Raw genomic sequence first — 12676 nt, forward strand, 5'->3', positions numbered from 1 at the left:
TCATGTCCCTTGAATCAGTGATGCCATCCAACCATCTGCTGTCCCCTTCTCTTGCCCTCAATCTTTCCCAGCATCAGGATCTTATTCAAATGAGTCAGCTCTTCGCATCAGGTGGCCAAAGTATTAGAGCTTCAGCTTCAGCATCAGTCCTTCCAATGAATATTCAGGACTGATTTCCTTTAGGATGGACTGGTTGGATCTCCTTGCTGTCCAAGTGGTGTCTCCTAGTGTCCCTACTTAAAGATGCTGGGACCTCAACAGCTCAGAGTGGTGGGGAGAGCAGGAGAGCCCACCCACCTGGGAGTTTCACACTGAAACCAGACATGTACCATTCTGCAAGACACTGATTGAAGCCTGCTGGACAGAGGTGTAGAGCCAGGGCAGGAGGGCCTGAGAACAGAAATATAGTGGATGGAGGGGAGGAGGTAAGGAAACAGCTGTCTGGAAAAGGGGTGGCAGGGCTCAGGGTTGCCGTGACTGGCTCGGGGCTGGTCTGCAGACCCAGAGGAGCTGGAGAATGAAGCACAGCAGAGGAATTTCCCTGGAGACTCAGTGATGGGGAGCCTGCCAGCCAGTGCAGAGGACAATGGTTCTATCCCTGGCCCCACATGCGGCGGAGCAGTTAAGCCGGTGTACCACAGTTACTGAAGCTCACCGCCCCTAGAGCCTGTGCTCGGCAACAAGAGAAGCCCCCGCAATGAGAAATTTACGCACTGCAGCTAGGGAGTAGCCCCTGCTTGCTGCAACTAGAGAAAGCCTGTGTGCAGTAACTAACACCCCGCGTAGCCATCAATAAATAACTTTAAAAAAAGCATGGCAGACATCTGCTACATGCCGGGTTCTGGGCTTGGTTGAGCTGTGGCAGTGAGCAAGATGGATGCTTTCTCTGCCCTCAGTTCACTTATATCCCGGAGGGGACAGGGGAAAGGGAGCAGAGGGAGCACAAATCTGAAAAGGAATTTTTATCTAGAGGGGTTGGAAAGGCTAAGCTGACAATGAAAGGAGCAGTCTTTGCAGAGCTGGGGAAGAACATTCTAGGCAGAGAAGCAACTTAGGCAAAGGCTCTGAAAGCCCGGCAGTGTAAACAGGGCAGAGTTAGCAAGGAAGAGAGTATCCTTGGAAGTTAGAACAAATACAGAGTTTTTTTTAATTGATTTATTTTAATTGGAAGATAATTACTTTATAATATTTTGATGGTTTTTGCCATACAGCGACATGAATCAGCCACAGGTATACATGTGTTCCCCCATCCTGAGCTCCCCTCCCACCTCCCACCCCACCCCATCGCTCTGGGTTGTCCCAGAGCACCGGCTTTCAGCGCCCTGCTTCATGCATTGCACTGAAACTGGTCATCTGTTTTACGTATGGTAATATATGTGTTCCAATGCTACTCTCTCAAACCATCCTACACTCGCCTTCTCCCACAGAGTCTGAAAGGCTGTTCTTTACATCTGTGTCTCTTTTGAAAGTGAAGTGAAAGTGAAAGTCACTCAGTCGTATCCGACTCTTTTCGACCCTGTGGACTATACAGTCCATGGAATTCTCCAGGCCAGAATACTGGAGTGGTAGCCTTTCCCTTCTCCAGGGGATCTTCCCAAGCCAGGGATCAAATCCAGGCCTCCCACATTGCAGGCGGGTTCTTTGTCAGCTGAGCCACATTTTACTGCCTTGCATATTGGTGAGGTGGATGAAATTGGAGCCTATTATACAGAGTGAAGTAAGTCAGAGAAACACAGATACTGTGTATTACAATATATATTGAATTTTTAAAAATTCATTTTTGGTTGTGCTTGGTCTCTGTTGCTGCTTGCAGGCTTCCTCTAGTTGCAGGGAGTGGGGGCTACTCTTCCTTGCGGTGCACAGACTTCTCTTGTGGAGCATGGTCTGTAGGTGCATGGGCTTCGGTAGTTTTGGTACGTGGGCTCTAGAGCTTGGGTTCAGTAGTTGTGGTGTATAAACTTAGTTGCTCCACACCATGTGGAATCTTCCCGGACTAGGGATCAAACCTGTATCCTAACCACTGGACCACCAGGGAAGTTCCAAATATAGCTTTTAAGGGCTGTGGTAAAGGGGGATTTTATTTCAGGATCAACTGCAAGTTTAGGGAACTTGAATTTTATGCTGGGATGTAGCAGAGGCAGAAACACCTCTTATGCTCTCTTTCTGGTCCTACCCACTGGGTGAAGCCTCTTGAAGGCTGCAGGGGAGAGTCCACTTGCTTATAGCCTAAGGATGGATCTGGGCAGACTGCAGTTGAGAACTGGCCTAACTCTTTACGACTTATGACATACACCAGATGTGTTGCTTAAATTATTCACCACTGGCAAAGATTCTTTGCTTGATCAAACTTTAGCCAGGCTCCTGAAATTTCTCCTTCACTATCTGTGCCATTTTTTTTTTTTTTTTAAGATCTAGTTTTAGCAAGAATCTTGCTAAGCAGTTTAACCAGACCCTCCCACCTCCATGTCTGATCATGCTGATATATGATCAGAATCCTCACCCTCCACCATCTCCCAAGGTGATGTCTCATCTCCCTGGTCTGTCTTCAGCCAGAATCCCCTTACCCCTGATGTATCCTCTTAGTAAGTTTCCACTCACTGGGCCCCGCCCTGCTCTTTGGCTACCAGCTGCCAGTGGACCGTACTGTATTCAGACTTGAGCTCAGTTCTGTATGAGGTTTCTTTCCCCTGATTACAATAGTCTTGAATAAAATCGGTTTTTACCACTTTAACTGCCGTGAGCTCTGTCTTTCAGTTGACATCACAGCAGTGCCTGGACCTGGCCTTCCAAGAGTAGTCAGCACAGCAGGTCAGTATCCAACTGACCTTTCTTTCTTCACCCCACTGGACCTTAGTTTCCCATCAGTAAAAATGGGTTAACACCTCTGAGGGCTTTATAAGGATTAAATGAGGTCACATTCAAAACACACACCAGAGCGTCTGGCACTGACAGTGACTCAGAGGTTGCTCAGATTAGTATAGACATTACCGTTGTTATTTCCTGTGTGTTGTTAGCAGGGGCCCAGTAAGCAGTTTGTACTAGGTCCTACATTTCTTTCGTTTCTTTGTTGGTTGGTTGAAGTCACTCGCTTCCCCGGCATTTCCTGAGGGGCCTGGCATCTTGGAACAACACAAGGGCACTGTCCTGGAATCAGGAGTCAGTTCCCAGCTTTGACCCCTCCGAGCTGTTGGACCTGACCTCTTACCTCTGCTCTGCCCTCCCCCTAGGGCTGTGGTAGGGAGCCCGTGAAGCAATGGATGAGAACTTCTTTGTGAGTTTTGATGCAAACATAAGGGATTATCATAAGAAACAAATCCTCCGTTGATCAGAGCATTCTGTAGGACAAAAAGAAAAAAATAATAATAATAAAAATAGCACTTCATCTTAAATGGAACTGTCAAGGGAACGGGAAGCTCCCAGCCTCTCTGTGGGCAGGGGTTAAGTCCTTTAAGCCGCCGTTAGTGTTGTAGTTAATGGAGATAAAGCACCGGAATTGTGGCCATCACAGTCTTTTCCTTTATAACGGCATTCACCTCGAAACCCACAAGTAGCAGCGGGTCCCAGCGGTCATTATTTCATTTGAAAAACTAATTGGAAGTTGAGAGAGCCCTCCGCCTTTGCTTTTGTAGGGACAGGCGGAGGAAACAGATGAGCAGGTGGGTCTGGGGGATGGAGGGGGGTCGGGCTGGGCACCATTCAGCAGCCGCCTCCTTTGTTCTCCACCCCTGGCAGGTTCTTGGTGGCCGGCTCAGCTAGGTTGACGTGGACTGCGGCCCTCAGAGGCCAGCCTTCTCCGCCCGAGGGGTCTTTTGTTCCCCATTGTGGGCATTGTCTGCTCCGCGGAGCCACCCGGGCTCCCTGCGGAGCCGTTCCCACGCTTCACATTCTTTCTTGGAGGGTAAACTGGGGAGAGCAGGTGGTCTGAACGCTGTGAAACCCCAAGCTGGCTTTACGGTCCCAGTGTGGGAGATGGACCCACGGCTCCAGCACTGCGTGTCTCAAGCCAGAAAAGGACAGAGAAGAGATTGCTCACCTCTGAGTCCCCATCAACTCTAAAATGCTGTGAATATTTTCATGCTTTTAATCCAAACACATCCCATCACCTAGACTTCACTTAAAAATTTTTTATTATTATTATTTTTAAATTTTATTTTTATTTATTTATTTTTTTGGCCATGCTTGCCTCGGGGCATACAGGATCCTAGTTCCCCAACCAGAGATGGAATCTGTGGCCCCTGCAATGAAAGCACAGATTCTTTAAAAAAAAAAAATGTAGTTATTTAGTAACGCTGAGTCTTAGTTGCGGGATGTGGGGTCTTTAGTTGCACTGTGGCATGTGAACTCTTATTTGCGGCATGCCAGGATCTAGTTCCCTGATCAGGGATCAGACCTGGGCCCCCTGCATTGGAAGCATGGGGTCTTAGCCACTGGACCTCCAGGAAGTCCCAATTTCACCAATTCTTTGGAGAGGCGATGTGTGGGGATATACCCAGGTAAAATATTTCATGAAAAGAAAAAGTTGGGTAATCACTGACAAAGGTAACTCTGGACAGTGACTTCAGCTCTCTGCTTCTCTTTATATTAATAACAAAATTTCTCGAAAGAACTGACTCTGTCAGTGCCATCCAATAGAAATATAATGCAAGTCCCATTTGCTATTGTTAAGTTGTTAAATCGTGTTCCACTCTCTGCGACCCCATGGACTGACTGCATGCAGCACACCAGGCTTCCAAGACCCATAGGTGATTTGAAATTGTCTAGTAACCACAATAAAAAGGTAAGAATGAAATAGGTGAAATCAAGTTTAATATATTTTATTTTAATCCAACTTATCAGATATGTTATTTTAATAGGTAATCAATATAAAAACATGACTGAGACATTTGGTATTCTTCTTCATACTGTCTTTGGAATCCACGTAAAGCACATCTCAGTTGATATTAGCCACATTTTGTGTTCAGCAGCCACATGTGTTCAGTGGTCATCATACTGTACAGCCAGGTCTCTATGGTCCGGATCTGATCCCTCTCCTACTATTTTCTCTTGAACCCACTAGAGTCAGAGTTTTGCCTCCACCATGCACCCAGTTTGTTCTTGCCAAGGTCATCATTGGCTTTCATGATCATTTTATGTTCAGTTCTCAACTGATGACCCATCAGCAGCATTTGGTACAGTCCATCACTCTCTTCTTGAACTGCTTTCTGGAATTTCTCTCTTGCAGTTTTTTTACTTTTTCCTTCTCAGTCTCCTTTGCTCCTCATCTTTCCTCCAACCTTTAAATATGGAGTGCCCTGGGGTAGTCCTTGCAGTTCTGCTATTCTGTTCTTCTTTCTTGGTGATCTAACTCACTCTTCTGACTTTATTTTTTTATTTTTTTTTAGGCTGCACCACACAGCTTATGAGATCTTAGTTCCCCAACTAGGGATTGAACCTGGGGCCCCAGCAGTGAAAGCACTGAGCCCTAACCATTGGACTTACAGGGAACTCTCTTTTTAAAAAAAAAGTTATTTTTATTTTTTTAATTAAAAAATTAATTTTTAAAAGTTAAATTAAAAAATTTGTAAACACTTCAATTGTATTGAAGTGTAGTTGATTTACAATGTTGTGTTAATTTCTGCTATACAGCAAAGTGATTCAGTTATACATATATACAATTTTTCATATTATTTTCCTTTTTTTTTTAAACTTTTAATTTTATATTGAATTGTAGTCAATTAACAGTGTTATGATAGTTTCAGGTGAACTGCAAAGGGGCTCAGCCATACATGTACATGTATCCATTCTGCCCTAAACTCCCCATCCATCCAGGCTGCCACAATTTTGAAGAGTCCTATATGCTGTATAGTAGGTCCTTGTTAAAAAATTAAAAAAAATTTTTTTCTAATCTCCTGACGTTATAGACCATCTAAAAGGTGACAGCTATCCAGACCTCTCTCCTGGCTCCAGACCTGCACACCCAGGTGCCTACTCAGCCCCCCTATATGGGGCCTTTAAAGGGCATCTCAGACTCGACATGTCTAAACCCCAACTTCTAATTCTCCCCCCATCTCCAGTGCTCCTAAATGGCAGTTCCATCCTTCCAGCTGCTCAGGCCCCAAACTTTGCAATTATTCTTAACTCCTCTCCAGTTCCCATACCTTATCCATCAGCAAATGAGTTCTACCCTAAGCATGTATCCAGCATTTGACCCTTTCTCACAGTGGCAGTAAATGCAAGTCAGATCATGTCATTCTTCTGCTTAAACTCCGCAGTGGCTCCCATCTCGCCGAGAGTGAGATCCTTTCAGTTCTTCCCATGGCCTCCCCATGAGCTGGCCTCCTGCTCCTTCTTGGCCTCCCTTCCTCCACTCACAGCCTCACTGTGCCCTGGCTAGCCACACTGGCCTTCTGCGCCTCCTGCCTCTACACTCTTGTTTAGGGGCCCTTGTGTTGGGTTTTCACTGTTTTGGGAATGTTCCTCACCCAGTCATTCTCCACAAGGCTGACTCTTGAGGGACTTTACTCAAATGTCCCTCATCAGTGAGGCCTTCCCTAACCCCCCCACCACATACTCGTTCATTATGGATAAATTATCCCCTGCAGTACTCCCATTGCCTTAATTTTTTGCTATTTGCAGTCACCACCATCTTACAAATTCTATATTTACTTGTTTTTATTATTCTTTCCTCCATTAGAATATAAGCTCTATGCTAGACTTCCCTAGTGGTCCAGTGGTTAAGAATCCGCCTGGCAATGCAGGGGACTCAGGTTTGATCTCCGGTTGGGGAAGATATCACATGCCTCGGAGCAACTAAGCTCGTGTGGCCACAGCTACACAAGCCTGTGCCCCCTAGAGCCTGAGCTCTGTAACAGGAGAAGCCGCTGTGATGAGAGCCCACACGCCGAAACTAAAGTGGCCCCCGCTCTCAGCAACTAGAGAAAGACCACGCAGCAGTGAAGACCCAGCACAGCCAAAAAGAAAGAAAGAGCATAAGCTCTATGACGTCAGGGGCTTTGTCTAGCACAGCACTTGGCACACAGTGGGATCTCTAGAAACGTTTGTTGAGTGAATAAATGGCATTGCTCATGGCTGCGTGAGTCACCAGTGGATGAAGGATGACTTGGACCCAGAGCAGACAAATATGGCTAGGAGCCCAGTTCTGGGCTGGGTCCCTTACAGATGAATCCCAGCTCTCTTCTTATTGCCAGTGACTGGCAATTCACTTCACCCTCTGTGCCTCAGTTCCTCATCTGGGAAATGAGTACCTCCCGTTAGGCTGTGTAGGGAGTCTATGAGGTTCTACACATGAAGCTGCCCAGCTGGCACTCTGAGTGTTTGGTAAATGTTAGCTTTTTTTTTTTTTTTCAATATCTTGTAATACCATTTTGGGAAATGGAGCTCTGTAAAACATGAAAAATTAGGCTGAAGATAAAAGAAAATTGAAATGCAGACCAGTCTGGGGGAATTTTATTGTATTTATAAAGGAAAAAGTAGGTGAGAAATTAAAAAGGATTAACTGGATGCAGTTGTGTCTCAGCTGCAGGGAGCAGAAAATAGAGGCAGAATCTTCATCCTTGGGAATTCCTATGGCAGAAAGAAAGATAATGCTAAGTCTGGCGGGCACTGAAATCAAGGCAAGGTGGGACAGGATACTTGGAATTAGGGTGACAGTGACTCCAGTGTTGAGACTGACCGACTCCCAAGATGACCTCAATCAGCCCCAGCTCTCCCAACCCACTCCCACTGAGAGCCTGGGAAGTCACTGGCCGTTGAAGAAGCCACTTCTAACTCCCAAACAGGGTTAGATGAGGTCATTCTTTCTAGCACACACATTCACCACATCCCTTACCATTTATCACAAATTAAATAATCCACTGTACAAGTACTTGTTTAATTTCTGTCTGCTTCAGTGTGTTATGAATTCCTTGAGAGTAGAGACCAAGACTGGTCCATCCACGGCTGTCCCCTCAGCCCAGAACCTGGCCATCTTTGGATGATTTTTTGTTTTTTAGGATTTTTTTTATATGGACCATTTTATAAGTCTTTACTGAATTTGTTACAATATTGCTGCTGCTTTATGTTTTCATTTTCTGGCCACAAGGCATATGGAATCTTATTTCCCCGACCAGGCATTGAACCCATGCCCCTTGCTTTGGAAGGCGAAGTCTTAACCACTGGACCACCAAGGAAGTCCCTAGATGACTTTTAAGAGCTGGGAAGATGGAGAAATCTGAACTTGTTAACTCAGGGGACTTTTATGTGGACATAAAGCGTGGTGGGTTCGTGAAAGGATACTAACTGCCAAATCATTCTACTCTGCACTCTTAAGGTATTAATGTAAGAATTAATTTAGCAGTTCTGTTTTCTCAGCATCCCTCCCACCCCCTCATGTCCTGGTATTTGCAACAGTTGCGCTGGAGGGGGAACAATGGCGGGAGCAACCTCTGGGGCCTTCCTGCTGCTCTAGGACTTTCAGCTCTGTGAAGCCTCTGGCTTTTAACCTGCAGGAACAAAGCCTGCATTCTTAGGACATGGCCCTCCACTGGGGCCTGGTGGGAGCCCTGAAGCAGGTGAATAGTGACCTAATCCCAGTGTGAGAGGCACTGGGCCGGACGGTGTGGTGGGGGGGAGGCATTATTCTTAGGGACATTTATTTTAAAAAAGAATTCTATCCTCCGGGACCTTGGTAGTCATTGGAGCAAATCTGCTCCCTTCTCAGAGGAGGGAACAGAGATGACTTGTTGTGGGGAGACTTGGCTGCACAAGCAGACCTGGGGCTCAGGTGTCCATCCGGCCTCTGGGGTTGGTTCTCACCTCTGCTGTGCTCTGCCTGTCAGCCTGCTGCCGCTTGCATCTCCCCAGGACAATACTTGGCCAGATCTCTGAGCTCTCGGTGTCTAATCAGGCTGGGAAGAATGCGAGGGGGCACATGGAGAGCTCTGCTGGGAACTGGATTTTCTTAATAGTTTGGGCTGGAGGTGTCTGGCAGAGTCACGCTGGGGCACGTTTGTGCTCACAGTTCAAAAATCGGGCTCTAAAATACAGCACAGTTTCTGCAAATAGTCATGTCATTTTGAGGAAAGGGAGTCTGTGTGAAGGGCTCTGGGGAAGAAAGGCAGGTCTAGGGCCTGCCTAGTCCCTAACTTGGGGCTAGCTACTGCCTCTTCTTTGTCTCAGTTTTCCTCCTCTGAAAAATGGGAAAACTCATTCCTGATCTTCCCTGACTCCTACTGGGATTGTGAGGGTCAGGGAACTGTCATTCCCATCTCTCCATCTCACAAGTGCTGCTCACAGTCCTCCACCCAAGGGTGTTGGGAGGAGCTGGCCTCCCTTTGATTTACAGTTTGATGAACTTGGCAGGGGATCCAGGGCATGCATTTCAGACCAGGAGCATCAGAGTCCCCTGGCACTCTCATTCAAATTCAGATTCCAGGTCCCACTCTAGGACTCTTGAGTGAGGGACATTTCTGGACACAGACACTGAGGCTGGCCTCTGGCTACACTCTGGAGATACAGGAGTGGATGACGGCCAGTCTCCATCACACATGTCCCCCCTTCTTCTGGTTCTTGATGTAGGGAAGAAGGGACCTCATTCCCAGTTTGCTTGGAGAGGAGGAGAGTTCTCTTCCTGGCTACCCTTGGGGACAGAAGCCTCTGAGGTCCCTCAGTACACACATGTGCAGACCTTCACACTTGTGTACACACACATATTCCCACCTGCGCTCCTGCAGCAGGCTCACCAAGACGCTCTCCAATGCCATCTGCTGTTGGTCTGTCCACACCCCGTCCACCTGACGGCCAAGCCGGCCCTTTGCTCCTTGCTCCTGGTTTCTCTCTCTGTTTGATTAGACAAAGAGAAACAACAGAGGTTGTTGTTTGAGTAGGAAGTGGAGGAAGCCTGGGAAAGGTCAGGGCAAAGGGCGCAGAGCGTGATTGTATCCCTCAGCCTATTGGGATATCTGGCATAGACTCTTGCACCCAGCTGACTTAGACTCGGCAACGTTTAAGAAGACAGTGTGTATAGGAGTGAAGACTGTAGGTTGTGAAGCACACATTTGCAAAATATCTTCCCACAGATGACTTATTAAGTACAAAGGAGAAGATGTTAACAGAGGAGAAACCTGGTAGGCGTCGTGTTACACAAGTGATCAAAGTTACCATCACCAATGGGACAAATGGACAACGTGCTCCTCCCGACAGGATGCGCTGAGCAGGACACAACATTACCTCTGTTGCATGATGTGAATCTACGCATGAGGAAGCACCTGGCAAGCCCAATATGAGGGACGTTCTATGAAGAACTGTCCTTTACTAATAAAAAATGTCTGTGTCGTAAAGACTGAGGAACTGATCCAGACTAAAAGAAACTAAAGAGACATGACAACTAAATGCCACCTGTGGCTGGATTGAGTCCTGGATGAGGAAGATCAGTAATTGTTATAGGGACTTCCCTGGTGGTCCAGTGGTTAAGAATCCACCTTGCAATGTAGGCAACATGAGTTCAATCCCTGATGGGGGAACTAGGATCCTACATGCCGCAGAGCAACTAAGCCCGAGCCCCATAGTTACTAAGTCCGTGTGCCACAACCAGAGTCCATGTGGCACAATGAAAGATCCTGCGTGCTACAGCTAAGACCTGATGCAGCCAAAATTATTTAAAAATTTTTATAAAGGACATTTTGGGACAACTAGTGAAATTTAAATATAGACTCCAAGTGATAATTATACTGTGATTATAGAAGAGAGTATCCTTTGATTAGCTATTAGGAGACACACAAAGGTACTTAAGGATAAAGGGTCATGACGACTATAATTCACTCTCAAATGGTTCACCAAAACAATAATACTCATAATCATACCTGAGTTTGTGTATGTATGTCTAGATCTGTATCTAGGCATAGATAGATAAAGAGAGAGAGAGAGAGAGAGAGAGAGAGAGAGAGAGAGTGTGTGTGTGTGTGTGTGTGTGTGTGTATACATGCTCAGTCTTGTCTGACTTTGCAACTCCATGGGCTGTAGCCTACCAGGTTCCTCTGTCCATGGGATTTTCCAGGCAAGAATAATGGAGTGGGTTGCCATTTCCTCCTCCAGGGAATCTTCCTGACCCAGGGATCGAACCTTCGTCTTCTGCATTACAGGCAGATTCTTTATCGCTGAGTCATCAGGGAAGCCCCAGATATAGAGTAAGCAAATATAGCAAAAAATATTAGGAATTATTGACTCTTAGGGCAAGGCATGTAAAAGCCCTTTGTACTATTTCGGCAACTTCTCTGTAAGTTTGGAATTTTTTCAAAATGAAAACTAAAACAAGTTCAGGCAGTGGAGTCAGGCTGATTGGATGCTAATTCTGCCACTCATTGGTGTGTGTCCTTTAAAAGCTATTAATGTAACTTCTGTATGACAGGGGTAAGAGGACATCCTTTGTAAAGTTGTTGGAAAGAGCACATAACAACCTGAGAATAATGGCTGACACTACCAAGGGCTTACTCTGCACTGTGTCAGGTATGTATTAATGAACCAGTGCAAAGTCTTTTTCTGGTAGAGTCAGTCAAGTGGTGACTGCTGTCAGTGTTATTACTGGAGCCCAACTCAGGGACAAGCACTTATGCTCAATGATCATTTATTAGTTAAGGGTAAGACAAGGTTCGACACTGGAGCCCTTCTGCCCTGGCAAGTCCAGAAGTGACAGATGCTGTGCAAGTGAAGAGACCAGACTTGGTCCCTCCAAATCATGATGCATTGGGGGTGCAGGGAGAAGTCACGAGAACGCTGGCTCACCCCTGCTGCCTGTTCATGATATCCTGGAGTAGCTTGCGGGCAGACAGCTGGCCCAGAACCTTCCGGTAGCTGTTAGTGAAGATGGCATCTGCGTACCGTGGGATCCTAGTAGAAGGAGTCAGAGGTCAAAGGGTGGGGCAGGAAGCCCAGGGAACTGTGCTCACTGGGTCTCTGTGAGGTCCTTCTGTCACACTTGCCCTGCTCATCCTCAGAGAGGGCTGGAACCAGGGCTGGGTGGTGACCTCTCTGGGGCTCAGTCTACCTCCCTCCCAGAGATGAGCAGCGGAGGCTGCCTGAGGAGCCAGCTGGGGACCAGCTGGATTCTGCATCCTTAAAGCGCCTCTCTTGCTTCTCTTGTCAGGACTGCTTACCTGAGAGGCTGAGAGGGCAGGGAACCATGGGAGCCGCTGCTGAGGGTGAGAGTCACGAGGAAGATCACCCAGAGCAGCATCCTTCACCCCTGTGCTGGCACCTGGGAAATGACAGACAGGAAGAAAAGTCAGGCATACCCATAGACACTAGGTGCCCTCTGCTAGCTCCGGCCCTCGGCCTGGCTCCGTGCAAGCTATGCTTCTTGTCTTTTGGAAGCTGTGGGGTAGGGAAGATGGAGCAGACTCGAAGTCTGACGCACCTGGGTTCAAGTTCTTTCTCTGCCAGACACGAACTCTGGCCTCGTTTTCTCCATCTGTAAAATGCGCATGATAAGCCTACACCGCTGACCTCACAGGGTTGAACATACAATGAAAGACAATGGTGAAACTACCACTTCCTGTAGGGCATTCTACGCGGGACTCAGGCCTCAGCAAGGAATAATATAATAATGTGTGCTAAATCGCTTCAGTCATGTCGGACGCTTTGCGACCCTATGTGTTGTAGCCCACCAGGCTCCTCTGTCCGTGGGGATTCTTCATGCAAGAAG

At 46.9% G+C, this 12676-nt stretch overlaps 1 protein-coding gene across 1 annotated transcript; it reads right to left on the bottom strand.

The window, feature by feature from the left end:
* Nucleotides 1-7418: 7418 nt before the first annotated feature.
* Nucleotides 7419-12225, bottom strand: GHRH (growth hormone releasing hormone). Its single transcript, XM_020892128.2, has 4 exons — nucleotides 12129-12225; nucleotides 11758-11862; nucleotides 9697-9816; nucleotides 7419-7563 (listed from the first exon to the last, which is right to left on the bottom strand). Exons 1-4 carry the CDS (start codon nucleotides 12206-12208, stop codon nucleotides 7548-7550), a joined length of 321 nt encoding a protein of 106 aa, XP_020747787.1. The 5' UTR covers nucleotides 12209-12225; the 3' UTR covers nucleotides 7419-7547.
* Nucleotides 12226-12676: the final 451 nt, after the last annotated feature.

This window comes from Odocoileus virginianus, chromosome 9 (assembly GCF_023699985.2).
Source record: "Odocoileus virginianus isolate 20LAN1187 ecotype Illinois chromosome 9, Ovbor_1.2, whole genome shotgun sequence".
NCBI lineage: Eukaryota > Metazoa > Chordata > Mammalia > Artiodactyla > Cervidae > Odocoileus > Odocoileus virginianus.